General features: G+C 48.6%; 1 protein-coding gene across 2 annotated transcripts in view; it reads left to right on the forward strand.

Annotated features, from left to right (window-relative positions):
• Mad1l1 (mitotic arrest deficient 1 like 1) overlaps positions 1-20,404 on the forward strand; it is a 356,486-nt gene that overhangs the window by 3,861 nt on the left and 332,221 nt on the right. For both annotated transcript variants that reach the window (XM_076840079.1, XM_076840080.1), the window contains exons 3-9: positions 2,491-2,631; positions 5,069-5,248; positions 8,241-8,365; positions 9,053-9,134; positions 11,188-11,318; positions 11,427-11,541; positions 13,480-13,541. In XM_076840079.1, coding sequence (XP_076696194.1) covers positions 2,491-2,631; positions 5,069-5,248; positions 8,241-8,365; positions 9,053-9,134; positions 11,188-11,318; positions 11,427-11,541; positions 13,480-13,541 — 836 coding nt within the window. The remainder of the gene's footprint in view (positions 1-2,490; positions 2,632-5,068; positions 5,249-8,240; positions 8,366-9,052; positions 9,135-11,187; positions 11,319-11,426; positions 11,542-13,479; positions 13,542-20,404) is intronic.

Here is a 20,404-nt window from a genome sequence, read left to right on the forward strand (position 1 = left end):
GTTATTCTGAGATTAGACCTATTATACTTTTTGTGGTAAAAAAAAAAAAAAAATTGTAACCTGGGAATTGAACTCAGGGGGCACTCTCTCACTGAGCACATCTAGCCTCCTCCAGGCCCACCCCCGTTTTTAAAAATTTTGAGACAAGGTCTCACTAAGTTGATGAGGCTGGCCTGGAACTTGGAGGTTCTCTTATCTCAACCTCCCGAGTCACTGGGATTATAGGTGTGTACCACAACTGTTATGAAGAGGCAGTGTTAATAGGTGGTTATTATCTTTGATTTCTGGCAAAATAAATTGGTAACTTTGGTCTTAAAAAATGCTATGATTTAAAAAAGTGGCATAATGTTATTGATGCAAATGTCTGGGAAATTTAGCTTGTCAAAATCCATGGGAAAGTGTATGCCAGATATCGAGGTGCACGTCTGTAATCCCAGTGGCTCAGGAGGCTGATAGGAGGACCGTGAGTTTAAAGCCAGCTTCATGATGGCAAGGCGCTTAGCAACTCAGTGAGATCCTGTCTCTAAATAAAATACAAAATAGGGCTGGAGATGTGGCTCAATGCCTGAGTGCCTCGGAGTTCAGTAATCCCTGATACAAAAAAAAAAAAAAAAAAAAGATCCATGGGAGCTGGGGATATAGCTCAGTTGGTAGAATGCTTGCCTCGCATGCTCAAGGTCCTGGGTTCAATCCCCAGCATCACCAAAAAAAAAAAAAAAAAGGAAAATCATGGGATTCTTTAATCAGAATTGGACCTTGGAGTTCCCCATTGTTTACTGTTACAGACTTCCTCAGGTAGGGATCAGTGAACAGTCAAGGTGGGTAGGAATCATGATTACAGACCTGTCTGGGACCTGACTCTGGTCATGTCCTGTCCTGGATGCCAGTCATGGTTCTTTTTCTTCCTTTCAAGGCTCCTTGAGTTGTAGGTGAGGGACCTGAGGACAATCTGGGGAATTTGGAGGCAGAGATGGATGGGGTGTCTTGTCTGCCAGGTGCCTGCCCCTCTTTTTAGCCCTTGTTTTAGTTGGGAGTGTTTAGTTGGGAGTGTATTAAAAAACCTCAGTGTTGTTTAAACACAAAGGAAAGTTTTAAGTTGTTCTTGACACATAGCCGGCGGGCAAGTATGGTGCCCTTGGTCCCTGTGTGGTGACATCCCTATAGATGGAGAGGTTCTGACTTTCTGAGACAGAGTTAAGAATGAGAAGGTTAGTGAGTACGAAGAATGGGCTTAGGAACCTCCAAATATCAACAGGTCAGAGTTACAATGAGGTGAAATGTAATAAGAATAAAGAACCCAGGTGGGAGGGCCAGGGGAGGAGCATTGCTTTAGCCAGGGCCCTCACCCTGTGGGCACTGTTGGCATGGGGCTGGGCACTTTTTTTTTTGCAGAACTTTCCTGGGCACTGTCAGATGTTTAGCAACAATCCTAGGCTTCTGCCCTTGTGTATCGGTGGGCAGTAGCACTACTATTGCCATTCTGTAACAATCAGAAGTGTCTCCAGACAGTGCTAAGTGTCCCCTGGGGCAAGATTGCCCCCGTAGGAGACCATGCTAGCCCAGTGGTTTACAGACTTTAATGTGTGTGTGAGCCTCCTGAGAATGTGTCTAAAAGTGATTCTGATTCAGCTCAAGGGTCTGTGCAGGTTAAGTGTTTAGGAGGTACCAGGCAGCAAGGCTTTGGTCCCAGTGAAAACAGTGACTCTGAGAGACTGTTGGCGTGTCCTCTGGGGCCCTTTGAGGCTTGAATCACCTGCAAGTACTTATCTCTTGTGGGCCTACTTCTAAAGTAGCCCCCAAATTCTGGCCCCATCGTAGACTCTAACCTTCTGGTTACTCAATTGAATGCTAACTTGGTGTTGTTGCAGTGGGATTTTGAAGATCTAATTAAGGTTGCCAATCAATCAGTGGACCTTAAGTTGGGGAGGTTCCCTGGGTTTCTGATCTAATCACATGAGCCCCTTAAAAAGATTGAGTCCAGATGTTAGAGTCAGAAGAGTTGGACTCAGCAGGGGAGGGAATAGGGCATGTGGTGAGGGGGGTGGGCAGCTTCCAGGTACTGACAGCCAGCTGAGAAGTGGATCTTGTCTTTCACTAGTGGGCTAGCCAGGGGTTCCTGCCAACTGCCTTAATTTTAGTCTTAAGAGACCTTGATCAGAGAACCCAGCCACATGTCTGCACTTCTGATCTGCAGAGCCCACCGCCTGTTAATGAGTGGTGTTTTTAGCTGTCACGTTTGTGGCAGTTTATTATACAACTGTAGAAAATGAACACACCTTCTTTCCTAGAACAAGCTCACCCACTGTCATCTTAAAAATGCATCTCCTTCTGATTCTCTTAATCTTTCCTTGCTTGTTGCCTCTCACCCACTTCCCACCTGGGGACCAAGACCTTGCTGGAGTGGCACTTGGGGTACGTTGAGCTGATCAACTTGCCTTGTTTGACGTGGCTGCTGAGGATTTTCTTTCTCTTTGGGTACGACCTTCTCAGTTGGAGGAAAGAGCAGAGCAGATCCGTTCGAAGTCCTACCTCATCCAGGTGGAGCGGGAGAAAATGCAGATGGAGCTGAGTCACAAGAGGGCTCGAGTGGAGCTGGAGCGGGCAGCCAACACCAGCGCCAGGAACTACGAGGTGGGTCCAGGTGGGCAGGGTTTGTCCAATCAGCCTCTGGGGACAACAGGCTGGGTACATGCTTACCAGGCTGTAAGAAGTCAGGAACCAGCCAGGGCAAACTGAGGCACTCTGCATGGGGATTGCCAGGTTGTTCCTCTGAGGATACCTATGGTGGGTCCATGTTAGCTGTGCTGGAGAAGGGTGGCTTGATACGGGGACCGCCACAAAGTGGGGATTCTCTGGCTGTGTTTACTGCTCAGTGAGGCCATAGTGCCAACAAATCTGCTGGGTGTCTTGGTTTCCTCTTTTCTCTGGAGAAATTGGAATGCAGATCTGGCAGATCTACCAAGTGGTGAAGGGGTGACAGGCTTAGAACATTACTGAATTGCATGAATTGTCTCACCAGGGAGGTTGTAGGGCCTCAGGAAAGTGCCCTGCTCTTGCTGCTATGCTTGCTCTTGGCTTCCCAGGACAGCAGGAAAGTGCAGCCTTGCAACTCCAGGAAGGCTCAGTCCAGGAACCTTCTGTCGGCATCGCTTTGATTAACAGTCCTTTGCCAGGTTTTCACTAAGTGCTGATCAGTTGTGGAAAGGCTGCCAAGATTCAGGCAGTGCCACAGACCAGGGAATCTCTCAGGCCTTCCTCCCTTTCTTTTCTGGCCCCCACTTGCTGTGTATACATGTGCTCACAGTTTCCTGTCCCTGTGTAGATCTCCTCCAGGGTGTAATGCAAGTTGGACTGTTAGAGCCAGGAATGTAGATTCCTGCCTTGGTGTGCTGTCTGAGCTCATGAGCCAAGACTTTGAAGTGCTATTTGTTGAGTGGACAGACAATACCAGGGGCCCTTGGACTGTATGAAATGCAGTGCTAATGGAAATGGTCCTGGCTCTCAGGCAAAAGGATGGGCCCTGGAACTATTGGAGTTTCTCTGGGAAAAATCCCTTGAAGGTAGGGCCTGTGTAGCTGCCCTGGATCTCCAATGTCTGGCACAGTTGGTGGTGCCTTGTGGGTACCTAAGAGCATTTGAATGAGGAGTTGTAGCAGAGTTTGTTAAAGCTCAGGGGCACACAGTGACAAACTTAGGAACTTGAGAAGCTTTTCATGACCACAGACATGCTGAGGGGTCCCCGGGAGCCATGGCAATTAGTCGTTTTCAGATTGTCCCTGGAGTCTTGGCTTCTATGTTGTTTTTTTCAGGGGCTGCCAGGTTGCTGGTAGGTGGGTGTGGAGGACAGGCACTCCTCTTCCTGAAAATACTGATTAGGTGGTAAAACCTAGGGTCTGAAAGCCTACCTGGGCTTCTCATCTGTGTTTGACTGGCAGTGCAGTAGTGATGTGTGGGAGGGCGCTGGGCTGACAGAGCAGTTTCTTTATTTTTGGGGGCTGGGATCAGGCCCATGTAGAACTCATGTGCTCTACCACTGAGCTACACCTCCAAGTCCCCTAATGGAAGATTCTTGTTCTGCCTTGCAAAAGGGTCCCCTGGCTATTTTGAGACTGCACTTGAAGTTGCATCCCCTTGAGTCCCCTTGTGGTGGAGATTGGCCTTCTTTCCAGAAAGCTTCAGCCCTATGTGTGTGCTTTTATTAAACCTTTCCTTGGTTTTGGGCTGGAATGTCCTAGGCAAGGGTGGCATAAGCGTTTACTCTGAGTAGGACCTGGGGGAAGTTCCTGGTGGTCCTAGGAGGGAGCTGGTGCTAGCAGCTTCCTGCTGAATCAGGCTGGTTGAGCTAGAAGGCAGGGTGCTGGGTGGGTGGCACTCACCATCTTGCTTCTTGGGATCTGGTTCCTACTATCTGGTCCTTTTTCAGAGTCTGAAGGTGAACCCGTCAGGCCCTCATGAGTTGTCACAATGGCATGTGTCCTAGTTCTGTCCCTTCCTCACCAGCATAAGCAACATGGCCTCCCTGAGGGTAATGATATGTGGTGTCTTTGAAGGGCCGTGTGACCATATATATACTTGTGGCAGATCTAGCTCCCCTGTAAATGGTTCCGTTTGCAGGCTGACTTCCACCTGTCCCTGCTCCAGTCATTGGCTCGTTGGGAAGTGCAGACTCATTTTAATGATGGCCTGAGTGCAGTTTGACAAGATCTGCTGGTGCTGCAAAAGCTCAGCTTTTTTCCAAGGTCGATTCTGAATTTTACATTTTCCATGCTCCATCTCATCCCTGCTCATCACTGAGCAGTCAGTGTAATGAGTGTGTGGTGTCATCCATGCTGAGTGCCCTCCAAGGGCCCTGGTTTCTTTCATTGGGAGCTGTTATGCTACCGTGGCAGAAGCACTGACACTGCCATCCCAGTCCCAGGTTTTCACCTGGTTTTGCTGGGGATTTGGCTGATGGTTCTGTCTGGCTATTCTGTGGGCCTGAATGGCCTAAGTCAGGACTGGAGTGTCCTTGTCCTGATACTCCTTTGGGATTTCAACTCACTCTGGCCATGCTCTTCCTTCTCCGTAGCGTGAGGTTGACCGCAACCAGGAGCTCCTGGCGCGTATTCGGCAGCTTCAGGAGCGGGAGGCTGAGGCCGAGGAGAAGATGCAAGAGCAACTGGAGCGCCATAAGCTGTGCAAACAGAGCCTGGACGCTGCCAGCCAGCAGCTGCGGGAGAAGGAGGATGGCCTGGCCACAGCCAGCGAGGTAAACACGGGCCTGCATGCAGGCCCTGGGGTTTGCTTTCTTGCCTTCAGCCATTTTCCAAGGGAAAAGAACAAGTGACCTCCCAACTTCACCTAGTAGCAATGAGGCATCCTTTAAACTATGCTCCTCACATGTGCACCTGCAGATTTTGCATGGTCATAATCAGAGTAAATAAATTAATTTTCCATTCTGTGATTTTCAATTAGTAAGTGGAGCCCTTTTTTGTTCTTTGTAAATATGAATTTTAGTGGTTGGCTAATCCATTTTTGTCCTTTTTTCCAGTGTTTGGTTTCATTGTGTTTGCCCTGATAGCCCCCTGACAAGCAGTTTTGTGCATGCAGTCTGTTTATTTCTGTTATGTTTTGTTTGGACAGACCCAAGGAATAGGGTGGCAGACCCAGTCACAGCTCTGTGGTGGTTGTTGCTAGTTGCTGGGTTGTGTTGATAGCCACCATGGAGTATCTAGTATTGCTGTAGCTTTCCCTGTTTGTAGATGGTGGTATGTTCTGGAAATACTTTTTTTTCTTTTTTTCCAGAAGATGTAAGTAGGTGCCTCTGGATTTGCATTTCTTTGATTATCAGCAAAGTCTTTTAGCATCTCTCAGCATCAGAGACTGCCTTTGAACCAGGATGTATATGAACTGTAGTCCCAGGGACTGCTATGTGTGTTGTAGAGACAGCCTGAGCATTAGTGCTGGTGGGTACTGGACTCCTCTGACCTTCCTTGTCCCTCTTCTGTGGTGTTCAAGATCACAGATGCCGAGAGGAAACAGATGAGAACCGCCTGAGCGCGGGGACACCGTGTCGTATCATTGGTATTCTGTCTCCGTGTGGCTTTCTCCACTTGATAGATCCTCAGGAGTGGGTTGCAGGTTATTTTTGCCTTGGCAGCACTGGGGAGCATGTTAAGGTTGTTCCCACATCTGTCTTCTGAAGCGAGTGTTGGCAGGAGAGGAGGCGTGATCAGCTTCCGGAGAAGCTGGCTCCTGCTTCCGGAGAAGCGGGCTTTCTGGGGCCCTGGGATCTGCATTTTGGGCCGTGTCGCTGTTCTGTGGCCAAAGGGAGCTATACATATACTTCAGTGAAGGGTAGAAGAGGTGGTCGTGAGTGGGGCCATGTCCTCAGAGAAGCCCTCTCTCATCACTCAGTTCAAAGTCATAGGTCTTCCCCGTTGACTGCATTCTCCTATCACAGTGCCCCAGTTTATGTTACTTGCCACTCTGAAGTTCTCCGTTTCATCTGTTTACTTGCTGATGGTCTGACTTTCCCCAGGATGTTTGTCCTCCATCAGGGCAGGCTGGCTCTGGTGTAGTGCTTAGTGCTCAGTGCGTGTTTACTTAACTCAGCATTCCATTGATGGATATGTGTGTGTGCATGTTTTTAAAATATATATATTTAAATATATATATTTAGTTGTTGATGGATCTTTATTTTATTTATATGTGGTGCTAAGAATCAAACCCAGTGCCTCACACATGCTAGGCAAGCACTTTACAATGGAGCCACAACCCCAGCCCAGTGGATGTGTTTGTTTTTTTTTTAAGAGAGAGTGGGAGAGAGAGAGAGTGGGGGAGGGAGAAAGAGAGAGAATTTTTTAATATTTATTTTTTAGTTCTCGGCGGACACAACATCTTTGTTTGTATGTGGTGCTGAGGATCGAACCCGGGCCGCACGCATGCCAGGCGAGCGCGCTACCGCTTGAGCCACATCCCCAGCCCCAAGTGGATGTGTTTTTAATATCTCCATTTCTTTCTTTTTTTTTTTTTTTGGTATGGGGGTTTAACCTTAGGGCATCCCTAGCTCTTTTTATTTTTTATTTTGAGACTGGGTCTCACTTGTTTAGGCCTTGCTAAATTGCTGAGGCTGGCCTTGAACTTTTGATCCTTCTGTCTCAGCTTCCTGAGTTGCTCTGATTATAGGCGTTAGCCACCATGTCTGGCACCTCTGTTGTTTTTTGAGTCCCACTGTGGTGCTCACTCTTGTGATAAAGTGAACCATACAGATTATTGAGTATGGGGTGCTCCATGTTTGTCTCCCAGAGGGTCATGCTTTGAATAGCACCAGTGTGTTTCCCTGGGTCCTGGGTTGGGTGCAGTTCTCAGGAAAAGGAAAGGAGTGCTGTGGCTTCTCTGCAGAGGATGCCACCTGGGGAGGCCCCTTGCCCCCTACAGTTCTACCCAGTGTGACTTACTGTGGTGAGGTTGCTGAACCCACCATCTTGCCCTCTGTGTGGGCTCCCTAGGGTGGAATTTAGGCTGTGTTAGTTTGCATGGCAAGGAACAGGGCTGGTTTTTTGTGTTGGCTTGACCAGCATGCTCTTTCCCTCAGGAAGGAGTTGGTGGTGGATGAGGTGATGTCAGAGCAAAGAGTGGTGGTTCCTTCACATGGCTATTCTGTGGTGTCAGGTGGACTTGTCCCTCCTGGAGGCTGCTGGATGGGCCCTGCTGGTTTTGCTCTGGGACTGTCTCTTTCTGAGTACTGTAGCCAACCTAGCTGGTTCTAACCCAGCTTGCTGGCCTGGGAGTGCTGAATCCTTATTGATGGTTGGAATTGTGGTGTGAGGATGGTTAGAGGAAGAATTCTGGGTTGAGAGCATAATGAGAGCTAAAGAGTGGAGGAAGGCTAAGGTGGATGCATGGTATAGGGACACTGTGGGCCTAGGGTAATGGGTATAGAGGCCACCAGGCCTGAGAGGCTAGGCCCATTCTGGCTAGTGGCAGCTTTGCTCTGGGAGTCCCAGGACTAGCTTTCCTTGAGAGCCTGGTTGTAACCCAGATCTGTCTGTCAGCTTGTGGGGACTATGACCCAGGGTTCTGGCCTGCAATACTTCTGAGAGTGTCTGTCTCATCTACCCAGGTGTAGGCTCCCCAGGGGTGGGCTCTGTTCCCACCCCATGGTAACAGGCAGAAGATGATGACTCTTCCTTTCACTGTAAGTTGCCGGGAAGTTACGTCTGCATCCATGATTCACCTGGAATCCCCTCTCCTTTCAGACCATCAGTGTGTTAAAGGGTCGTGTCTCAGAGCTGCAATGGAGTGTGATGGACCAGGAGGTGCAGGTGAAGCGCTTGGAGTCTGAGAAGCAGGAGCTGAAGGAGCAGCTTGACCTGCAGCTCAGGTGAGGGGGAAGGAGCTTGGGGATGCGGGGCTTTGCCTCTGTGTCTGTGCCAGGCCCTGGATGCTTTTCTCACCGCAGGCTGCAGGAGGGATTGACACAAGGCCTCTGAAACTGGGATTCTGAGTGCTAGGATAAGGGGTGTTTTAAATGTTTTTGAGCCAGGATGAGGGCAGCAGCTCCTCCTTCTTAGGGTGGCACACCTTTTCAAAGCAGGCTTCCAGAGAAGATCTTATGCTGAGCTAGGTTTTGAAGAACATGCAAGACGTCCCTTGAGTTTGTGTGGGCTGTGGATGGGAAAGGACATTTTAGGTTTGGGGGACATAGTAAGCAAGATAGATGTGGGAAAATCTGGAGGATGGTGTGGTCAGGAGGCTTTGGGTTCTCTCCTGAGGAGTTGACCCTTTCCTTATCAGCTGTAATCTGAGTTTTTTGCTTCTTGGGGAGGGGGGTGATCAGGTCTGAGTGGGTCCTTTCTGTGGTTGCATCGGGTCTGGTGAGCAGTGTGTGGAGAACTGTGGGGTGCTGTTGGTGGCCGATGTTCATCCACGGCACCATCCGGATGAGAGCCACTGCAGGGGCTACTCCAGGATCTGGGTGTACCCTTGTAGTGGCCTTGTCTGTGCCAGGAGCTTAGGCTGAGAGTATTCTCAAGGTGTTCCTTCATGTCATGCACTCTTCTCTGAACAGGAAATGTCAGGAAGCTAATCAGAAAATTCAGGAACTTCAGGCTAGCCAAGAAGCAAGAACAGACCAAGAACAGAAGATTAAGGTGGGTTGCTCTGTGTCAATCTTGTGTATATCCTGCAGGCATCTCAGGGGTGGTCTTAGCCCTTCTGCCACCCACTATTTGCAGGCCTTTCTGAGCTGAAGGTGCCCTCAGTGGATGTTAGCCACTGTCCCATCTTCTAGGTACTGTGCTGGCTGCCAGGAGGCCAAGGTGAGTGAAATAACCATTTCTGCTCCCAGGAAGCTTGTGTCCTAGTGAAGAAAGGCCCACTAGAAACACAAGGAAAAAAGTGACATTGGAGATGGTACAAAGTAGACCTACAAAAGTTGAAACCCTGCCCACAGTCACATACTGGAGAGTCACTGAAATGGGTCTCCAAGCCAGGTCCATCTGATGGGAGCTCAGGCCACATGTTTCACTGTGGAGGGTGTTGCCAGAAAGATGATGCCTTGAGATCCCTTCCAAGGCCTCTTGTTGCCTTTGGAGTAACAACCAGGCCCTTCAAGAGACCCGTGGCCATGGCTCCCTACAGCTTCCCACTGTGCCTGCTTGGGCAGGTTGTGCGCTTTGCTCCTGCTCTCCTTGACTGCCAGCCTGCTTAGCACCCCCACTCGCCCCCTACAACTCGCCTTCTTGGTTAGTTTCTCCTGAACATTGTTCTTCCTTCTATGACCCTTAGCCCACCTCTCAGTCTTTGCTTGCCTGATTTGTATTCTGTGTCACTCTGCCTCTGCCACTTGACTTAGCCCCTTACAGAGCTGGACTCTGTGCCACTTATTATTATTTTTTTTGTTTTTGTTTTGCGGGGTAGTAGGGATTGAACTCAGGCACTTGACCACTGAGCAACATCCCCTGCCCTATTTTGTATTTTATTTAGAGACAGGGTCTTACTGAGTTGCTTAGCACCTCACTAAATTGCTGAGGCTGGCTTTGAACTTGCGGTCATCCTGCCTCAGCCTCTTTTTTTTAAAAAAATATTTATTTATTTTTTTAGTTATTGGCAGACACAACATCTTTGTTGGTATGTGGTGCTGAGGATCGAACCCGGGCCGCACACATGCCAGACGAGCGCGCTACCGCTTGAGCCACATCCCCAGCCCATGCCTCAGCCTCTTGAGTGGCTGGGATTATAGGCATGCACCGCTGTGCTTGGCTTTAGTGGCACTTATTGATAGACCAATTTGGATATAGTTTTGTACTCAGCCTGTTTGGTGATTGTCACTAAATGCCAGTGTGCTTCTGTTGAGTCCTAAGGTAACAGATGTTGCAAAGAAGTCTGTTCTTGCAGGTGAAATGGACTCAGTTGCTGCAGGAGTGCTGCTGGTGCAGAAGTGACTTCATGTAATGAGAACGTTATGTCCTTGCTGAGTGTCTTTGGGCCAGGTGTGCCAGTGGTTCCTTCTGGATAAATCAGTCTGGGAGGAACCAGATGGATGGATGCATTTATGTGGTGTGGATGGATGCTGGCACAAGTGGGCAGGGCTAGAGGTGGCTGAAGAGGACACAGCCAGAGTCACATCAGGTGCAATCTCAGGAGGGATCTGGGGTTGGGGCCTAATCCAGGGAGATTGCCGAGGTTCTGGTACTGGGACAACTTAGCAGAGGAACTTTGTGGTTCCTATGAGTAGACTTTATTTTTTAGAAAAGTTTTAGGTTCACAGCCAAATGGAAGAGAATATACAGAGGATTTCCAGACCCCTTGTCTCCCACCATCATCTCCCCTCAGTTAGCACCCGCTTCAAAGTGGATCATTGCCACAGTTGACTAAGCTGCATTGACTCCTCATCACCTAGTCCACAGGCTACATTGGGGTTCACCCTTGGGGGCCACATTCTGAACAGATGCACCCTGACGTGTGTCCCCCATTGTAGTGTCATGCAGCCCTCTGAGCACCACTTGCTTTTCCTCCTCCCCCTGAGTGCCACTGCTATCTCACTGCCCCATCCTTCTGCTCTCTCCAGAGTGTCCTGCAGGCCGAAGCCACCACATGTGCCTTTTCAGACTGGCTTCTCGCTTAGATGAGACTTGCGTTTCCTAGGTGTCCCCTGGCTGCTCACTCTTCTTTCCTTTCTTCCTCTCTGCCTGCCTCCATCAGGACCTGGAGCAGAAACTGTGCCTGCAGGAGCAGGATGCTGCCGTGGTGCGGAGCATGAAGTCTGAGCTGCTACGGCTTCCCAGGATGGAGCGGGAGCTGAAGCGGCTGCGGGAGGACAATGCGCACCTGCGGTGAGGAGCTGGGATGAGGCCCAGCCGCTTCCAGATGTGACTGGGTTCATGGGGTGGGTTTGTCCCCTGTATATGTGGCTGTGGGAGTGACAGTTTCTGGCCTTGCAGGGAGATGAGGGAGACCAACGGGCTGCTCACAGAGGAGCTGGAGGGGCTTCAGAGGAGGCTGGGCCGCCAGGAGAAGATGCAGGAAACTCTGGTTGACTTAGAACTGGAGAAGGAGGTAAGGGTTCAAGTGGGCAAGCCGTGCCTATGGGACTGTCCTTAGCCCTCTCCAGAGGACTCTGGCCATTTCCATCTTGTGCAATAGCTGGTTACCTGTAATGTATTTATTGTCATGGTGGTGTGGTAGGAAGAACAATGGCCTTCAAGGGGTCCATGTCCTAATCCCAGAACCTATGAATGCGTGTGACAAGGTTGAATCTGCTAATCAGCTGACCTGCAGTGGGGGAGAATCCTGGTTGTCAGGTGGGCTGCATGGTCTCAAGGAAGTAGGAGAGGAAGACCTGCCTGCCATTGCCAGCTATGAGGGTAGAGGCAGCAGGTGTGGGCAGCCCTAGAAGCTGGAAAAGACAATAGATGAATTCTCTTGGGAGCCCCTAGAAGGAATGCAGCTGGCCCACACCTGAATTTTAGCTCAGTGAGAACTAAGTGGGATTTTGGGCTTAAGTATTGTAGGAAACTGTGTTGAAGCCACTGAGTTTATGCATTTTAACTCAGGGCTGTAGAGGACTGGCACAGAGGGTGTGCCAGCAAGGAAATGGCACACGGTGCCTACATGTGAGGACATGATGGAGAGCCATGCTGGGTGTTTTCTTCTGATCTGTCATTGTAACTTACCAGTGACGCTATGTGGGAAAATGCCATTGCTGTACAGTATTGGAAAGTCACCTTGTGGTTGGAGGAGGAAATGGAGGGTCAGTGTCCAGTGAGTTTGGACCAGAGCTGAGGATTCCTAGCTCCTGCCTGGAGTTTTTGTCCTTTTTACTGCTTCTCAGTCACTCTGTTGCTGTTCTACCCTGGTTTGTCTGACATGCTCCACGCCACTGTTCCAACCATCTTAACCATCTTTGGCCGCCCTGAATTACACTGGCCACTTCCTGATCTGGGGAGAACTCTTTGTCCTTTTTTGGAGCTTCAAGACAGCTTAGAGCCATTTGGGGCCACAGAGCCCTCTGAGCAGCTGCTGCGGCTGTTTGCCATCAGTGGGGCCTTCCAGGGCGGCTCCTCCTCAGAGGTAGCTTCTGTAGCAGTGTATTGGAAAGACGACTGTCAGCCAACTGCTCTTCTCTTTTTCTCTGGACATAGTTATTTTTGAAATTGTTTTAAGATTTGGGGGTTTAGAATCACATTGCCTGTAGTTTGAAGTCCTGCTGTGGATGCTTGCTGGCTCTTTGACTCTGGGCCAGTTCCTTAACCTGTTTGTCTCTTCATCTGCAGAGTGAGGAATAGTGACAGTGTCTGCCTCATGTCAAGTGTTCAGAGCAGGGCCTGGTGCATAGTAACTTGACCAGCACTGGCTGTAGGAAAGTTAATAACCAAGCATGTGCTTGGTACATAGAGGAGATCTGGAAATACTCAAATGAATGGTTTGTAGTAGTACTCTGCTGGTTATGGGAGGAGGTGACAGGAGGTCAAATCCAAGTGGTCCTTCCTTCAATTGCTTCAATTCCAGAAGGGCAACTTTCTGGGCTTTGGGCCAGCATTGAACAGGCCCATTCTCATGGGGCTTGCTGGTCCTAGTCTGCCATAGGATTGGGGAAAATTTGTCTGTTAGACTGAGTCCATCTGTCTGGGGCTTGGCATCCTGAGAGGTACTTGGGAGAGGGGAGTGGTGTGTCCTTAGGGTTCAGCTGCCCAGATCTGCACCCTGGGCACAAGAGACTGCAAAACCTTTGCACCCTCATGTTCCTTATAGCTTGCTGGATTCACACTTGGATATACAGGTCCAGGAAGGAATGAGCTGTGTGCTGCGTAGCTTCAGCAGCTGGGAATAATAGCCTGATTGCTTTGGTGCATCCTTGGAGCAGCCACACATCTGAGCTCAGAGATAAGGGCAGATCCTTCCCTAAGATCGGGGGTTTAGTGTCTGTGTCATGGTGTTTTTGTGCCAGTTGTCTGACACATGGTGATAGGAGACCTGCCTATACCTGTTTTTCAGAGGCTGCTGGCGAAGCTGCAAAGCTGGGAGAATCTGGACCACACCATGGGCTTGGACCTCAGGTAGGTGGGCGCTGTCCCCCATCCCTACCTCTCTGGGTAGTTGGCTTCTATATTGACAAGGCAGCCCTGTCTCTTTGTTCAGAGCCCTTTCCAGGTAGGCGTAGGAGCTTTGGACCCACCCTGCCTGTGTTTAGTGAGGCATTTCACAGTGGGAGGGAAAGGGGACTGATGGACTCTTCCTGTCTAAGTCTCAGTAATGCCTTCATTGAAAATCAGATGTCCTTGAGCAGAGCAGGAGCAGCTGTCCAATCGCCTTGCATTGTCAGACTTTGTTAGAGAACTCTGTACATGCCCAGGAAGTAATTGCTTTTGGGAGAAATAATTTCTTTTGTGTGACTGTAACCTGAGAGGTTGGGGATGAACTGGATTTAGGGTTAAGCCATGATAGTGGATGTTGTCCTACTCGGGCCCCTGGAGCAGCCTCTGTAACTAGTCTGTGCCAAGCTCATTGCCAGTGGGTGGGTGGAGGGATTCAGAATGGGCTGCATGTTGGAGCTGCTGGCCATCATGTTCTGACACATACAAAGGGCAGAGCTGTTCCTGTTACCAGTCCCATCTGTCTTTCCCGTCTTTCTGGGTACCACTGCTCATCTAATATAGCACTGGCTTTGTGGTCCTCTGCCTGTTAGCTGCTGTGGCCCTTTGCAGATTGATTGCCTCCCATCCTTGGTCCAGCTCCCCCTTCTCAGTTCCCGATGTGCTCCAAGTCTCAGGGAGAGTGTGGATTGATCCTTTTGAATGAGCCATTGGACCCCAGAACACAGGCCTGTGAAGTTTAAGGAACCTTTTGTTTTATTTGCTCAGGGGATTGTAAAACTTGCAGTTTCCTGGTGTCTTTCCTATTGCTCTGGGAAAGTGAGGATTGAGACTTACTAAGCTGTCCTTTGCTATAATTATACATCGACTGCTGGCTCTGGAATCTGCCACCTTCTGATTGGCAATGTTGGCTTCAGTTCTGTTCCTTGACAATGCCTCTTGATTTTCTTTTTGTCTTGAGAAGTCACAGAGGACAGACCAGGCTGCTGTTTCCTCTTGAACTCCACCTGCAGAATCTGGGCTCATGGAGAGTTGGCCCAGCAGGGCTGATGCTGTTTGTTTCCTCTGTTCTCTGAACTTGCTAGGTATCCAAATGGGTCTTGGAGCTTCTCTGATCACATGACACATCTCCATTTCTTACATTTCTTGTAAGGGAGATAAGAAGCCCCTTGTGCCTGATTGACTCTGTTGGAGAGGTCTGCCAGCAGCTTCTAGCATCAGTCAGATACGTGGAACTGATGTGGCCGGCTGCCATTCTGACTAGAATGGCACCAACTTCTCTGTCCAGGTTGGAATGTCCAGCTTCTCCTTGAACCATTTGGACCCATCCCTTCTGTCTGGGGACCCTGTTTTGTGGCTGGCATGAGGGCGGGCTGGTTCTTGGGAGGCCACATGCTATGTTGTTGTTCTTCCTGCTGTCCCAAGTCCCTGGCGGTGGTGCCTGTTGGCATCCTGGGGCTGGGCAGGAAGAAGGAGTGGGCACTGCAGGCACTGTGTGTCCCCATCTAGGGCAAGGGGATCTGACCTTTGCCCCTTAGCTAGTGAGACCCTTACCAGGGGCCACACCACTCTAGGCCCCTCTTATCATGGCTGAAAATGAGCACAGTACTTCTCCCACTCAGTGCTTGTGAAGTAGAGCCAAATCGCATCCTTAGGACATGCCTCAAGGTGTTACTGTCCTTTTGGAAGGCAGAGGGGTGCCATCCTTACTGTGGTGGACCCTTGGGCTCCTGAGGTTCCCTTGCTGGGGGGCATCTGTGAAGGGCAGGTCTTTCTCCTGCTTCATGTATTGTGCCTGGTTCTCTTTGGGCTGCTGTGGGGGCCTGGTATCTTGGAAGCCTCTGTGCTACTTGCTTACATTCCTGCGCACCCCCCCCGCCCCCCACTGCCACCCACCCTCTTGAGGCAGGCTTTGAGCTCAGGTGATTTGAGCTCCATGGTTATGCTTGTCCTGTAGGTATGGCATACAGATCAGCTGCATTAGATGAGGCCCTTCATCAGAGTCACCTAGAGCTTGGGCCCTGAGGTGCAATTCAGTGTTAGAAAGTGCCGTTAGCATGCATGAGGTGTTGGGATCGATCCTTAGCACCAAAAAAGAAGAGAATAATTTCTCCACTTAAACTGGATGTGGTGATGAATACCTGTAGTCCATTACTCGGGAGGCTAAGGCAGCAGGATCTCTTGAACCCCAGAATTTGAGGCCAGCCTGGGCAGCATAGTGAGACCCTATGTTAAAAAAAAAAAAAAAAAAAAAAAAAATCATCCGGAGTTTGGAGAAAGTAGATTCCTGGGCTAAGCTCAGACCTAGTAGGTCAGCATCCCCAAAGGCTGGACTTAATATTGGGGTGACCTTGAGAACTGCCATGCTGAGGATTTTGGCTTTTTTTCTTTTCTGGGGAAGCAGGTTTTGGGCAGTAATTAGGGCTTTCTTTGTAGGGTGGGTGATTCGGCAGAGCTTTGTAATTCATGAGATTGAAGCTGGTGTCGGGAATGGGCACCAGGGGAGCAGGGAACAGTTGAAGCCCAGTGCTCTGACTTGGGGTCTTTGCAGGAGCAGTTGCATATTTGCATGTTTACACATTTGTGCAGACACACGACTCAGTACCAGTTTAGGGACCCACCACCTGAAGTCCATCCAGGGACCTGAGAAGGTCAGCCAGCTGTCACTGAGGAAGACTATGTGGGAGTGGGTTTTGATCTCTGATATTTATTTATTTATTTATTTATTTTTAAATATTTATTTATTTATTTTGGCGGACACAACATCTTTGTTTGTATGTGGTGCTGAGGTTCGAACCCGGGCCACACGCACGTCAGGCGAGCGCGCTACCGCTTGAGCCACATCCCCAGCCCGATCTCTGATATTTAGACTGAGGCTCTGCCATGATTTTGGGGCGTTTGTCTCTGGCTCTATGGGTTCCAGCCACCACTAGGTGGCACTACCCCCTTGGTGATCTGACTTTCCTCTCCGAGCCTTGTGGGCACCCTTTGCAGCCTGTCCTTGGGCCATTTGCCCTCCCATAGAGACTTTTTCATTAACACCAGGGGTCTGACTGACCAGGTCCCAGTTTCTGCCTTTTCTGGGGTGGGTGGGGGGGCAGGCAGCAGCTCTTGCCTGTCAAGTGCCTGCCCTGTCCTTGATGAGTCTCTCTCTAGGGGTCTTGAGCCCTCTGGGGTCTGTGTACTTCTGGTGCTGAAAGCAGGTACTATCAGTGTGGGTGCTCTTCTGAGAACTGAGGTCTGGCTTTCCTGAGGTTGTCAGGGGATGTGTGGCTTCAGACTCTGGCTTAACATCAAGTTCTCTACAATGTGACAGTGATCACCTTCCCAGTTTGGGATTTTTTATGTCTGAGAAGGCCAGGGCTGGGACTGGGGCTGTAGCTCAGTGACAGAGCGCTTGCCTTGCATGTGTGAGGCACTGGGGTCAATCCTTAGCACCACATAAAAATAAATAAATAAAGGCATGCTGTCTATCTACAACTACAAAAATAAAATGAAATAAAGTAAGATAAATAAAGCCCAGGCATATTAGGAGAGATGGTTGGGTGAGTTGGATGAGTTGGCTGGGGTGGGTCTTTTGGCACAAACCATGAGGAAGACACTTTGGGCTGAGGTACTGTGTCTGTCATGTGATGATGTATCCATTGCACAGGGTCACATGGGCTAGGTGCAGATTAGGCTTCCTGAGAGTCCCAGGGAGAGAGGGAATGGCAGTGTGTGTGTGATGCTGTGGCATGGGGTGACAGGGCCCTGTGACCTGGCAGGGATGGAGAGCATTGGTGCTAGGAAGCATGTAAGCATGGTATCCTCATCCTGAGGGGCTTTGAGAGTTTACTGAAGGATTCAGCACAGTGCGGGATGGCGACATGATGAACTTGGTCTTTCAAGAGCTCTGTCTGTCTAGGGAATGACTTGAAGTATGGAAAGTGCGCAGTTGGAGGTGGTGACCAGGAAGGACTGCCTGGGGCCATGATGGAATCGTGGAGACGGGCTGGTAGGAAAGATGGAGTAGAGTCCATCCCAGGAACGCAAGGGTGCTACTTTTTAGAAAATGATTTGAATAGGATCAATTAATAAATTATTTTAATAGAATAATCCTGTTGACACATTTCAAGATGAACAGAGTATTTGTGAAAATTTAACAATTATGATTGAAACTCTCAGCCAGCTAGGAAAAGAGGGGAGATTCCATAAGCAGATAAAAGCCATCTATTAAAAACAACAATGAATATAATATTGATAGACTGACCACTGCCCTGACATTGGGGACGAGGCAGAGCTGTCATTGTACTGAATGTCCTCGCTGTGCAATCAGGTAAGAGAAAGAAAAGGTTAGACAGGCTGGATAGAACAAATGAAACTGTCTCCATTTGGAGACAACATAATTATTTATGTCAGAAGTCTTGAGGAGTGAATAAAAAAGTATCTAGGGCCAGGCAGAGGGAGGCTGAGGCAGGAGGGTTGCAAGTTCAAGGCCATTCTCAGCAATTTAGTGAGACCCTTTCTCAAACAAACAAACAAACAAACAAAAACTCTGGAGGTTTAGCTCAGAGGTAAAAGCACCCCTGGGTTCAATCTCCTGTATCACTCCTGCCCCTCAAAAAAGTACCTGGACCAATTAGAGAGGTTAAGAGGGTCATAGAATGAAGGAACAATATACAAAAATAGATTATATTTCTGTGTACTAGCAGCAAACCATTGGAAATACTGTTTGTGTTGTACTGTTTACAATAACATCAGAACCCATGGTGCATACCTATAATCTCATCTACTCCAGAGGCTGAGGCAAGAGGACCACAGGTTTGAGGCCAGCCTAGGCAGTCACAGGTTTGATGGGTAGAGGAGGGCACTGCGGTTGTAGCTCAGTGGTAGAGCACTTGCCTAGCATGTAGAAGGCCCAGGGTTCCATCCTCAGCACTGCAAAACAAACAATCTACATGTAAAATACTTAGGGATAAATTTAACAAAATGTTTTAAGATCTGTACTCTGGAACCCATAAGATGCAGCTGACAGTAATTAAAGATGACCTAATAATATAGGGAAATGGAGAGAAACTATAAGAGGAAAAAATAAACTCCCTGTGCTCTCAGCACAGCACTCCTACACCAGCTGTGGTTTTCCACACAGCAAGCTGTCCTCCATGGACACCAGTGTGTGGCCGCAGTTCAGTTCAGACACTGTCTACTTGGAGTTAGTGTCAGATTCTCCCAGGTAAAAGGCTAAGGAACCTTCAGGTGTGCAGCTGTCCAGAAGTTCTGGATGCTATCATTTTGGTTTTTTGGGGGCCTTCCTCCATAGGCATAATCGATGGTATCATTGACCATTGTGGCCAACAACCTGCTGCTCTCTCATTTGTGGAGGGTGAGTACCAGCCTGACATCCTGCCTTGCTCTTTCTGGTGAAGTGCCTCATCCTGAAGTTTCCTAGGGCAGCCTGTGGCCAGCTTTCTCATTAGCTTACAAAGGACCATTATCCCTCTGGAGATTTCAAGGGTTTTAGGAACTGTAAGTCAGGAGACAGTGAGAAAGACCAAATATGTTCCACAGCATCAGGGAGTGATCATGTTTGTATTAGAAGAGCCAATATTGTTAAGATGGAGGTTCTCTTGAATTAATCTTTGTATTCAGCACAGTCTCAACAAACTGATTTCTAAAATTCATATCAAAACATTCAGGACCTAGACTAGCTGTAACAATTTCAAAAAAAGGTAGAGGGCTTATATTGGCCAATTTCAAGGCCAGCTACAAATGTAGTGTGTTAAGAGAGTATGGTATTGGTAACTCAGTGGAACAGATTGGAAAATTCAGAAATAATTCTAGAATGCAGTATCAGTAGATTTTTGTGGAAAGTGTAAAAAAATTTAGTGGGAGGTGCCAGGCTCTGGTGCACACCTGTAATCACTGTGACTGAGGAGGCTGAGGCAGGAGGATTGTGTGTTCAACGCCAGCTTCAGCAACTTAGTGAGGCCGTAAGCAACTCAGTGAGACCTGTCTCTAAGTAAAATACAAAAAAGGGCTGGGGGTGTGGCTTAGTGGTTAGGTGCCCATGGGTTCCATTCCTGGTTCAAATAAAAAAAAAGAATTTTGTGGGAGAACAATAATGTTTTCAACAAATGATTGTAGAACAATAGTGTGTCTGTGTTTGGATGTGGTGTGAGCCTGAACACTCACCTCACACTGAACACAGGATTTAACTCAAAGTGGGGCACATACCTATGCATTAAAGCTAGAACTTCTGGAAGCTTGTGTTTGGCAGAGTTCTTAGGACATACAGAGCATGAATTATACATGAAAAAATTCGATAAATTAGACTTCATTAAAATTTAAAAACCTCTCAAAACACACAAGAAAGTAAAAAAGCAGATCATGGACTAGGAGAAAATATTTGCAATACGTGTACCCAACAGAAGACTCGTATCCAGAACATATAAATAATACTTATGAATCTATAAGATGACCAGATTAAAAAGGGCCAAAGAGTTTGAACAGATGCTTTACATGAGAAGATATATGCATGGTAAATAAGGACAGTGAGAAGACGCTCAGCATCATTTGTCATTAGGGGAATACAAATTACTCATGTTGAAATACCACTATGTACCCAACAGTCTGCCCAAAATTAGAAACACTGGCCCTCCCAGCCGTCGGCAGTGATGGGGAACAGCCAGACCTTGTGAACGTTGCTTTTGGAACTAGGAGATGGTACAACCATTTTGGAAATGTTTTGGCAGCATTTTTTACAATTAGAACATGACCCAGCGATTTTACTTTTAGATATTTACCCAAAAGAAATGAAAACATGGCTTCGCGAAGGCTTGTACAAGGAT

The sequence above is a fragment of the Callospermophilus lateralis genome, chromosome 19, assembly GCF_048772815.1.
Source record: "Callospermophilus lateralis isolate mCalLat2 chromosome 19, mCalLat2.hap1, whole genome shotgun sequence".
Lineage (NCBI taxonomy): Eukaryota > Metazoa > Chordata > Mammalia > Rodentia > Sciuridae > Callospermophilus > Callospermophilus lateralis.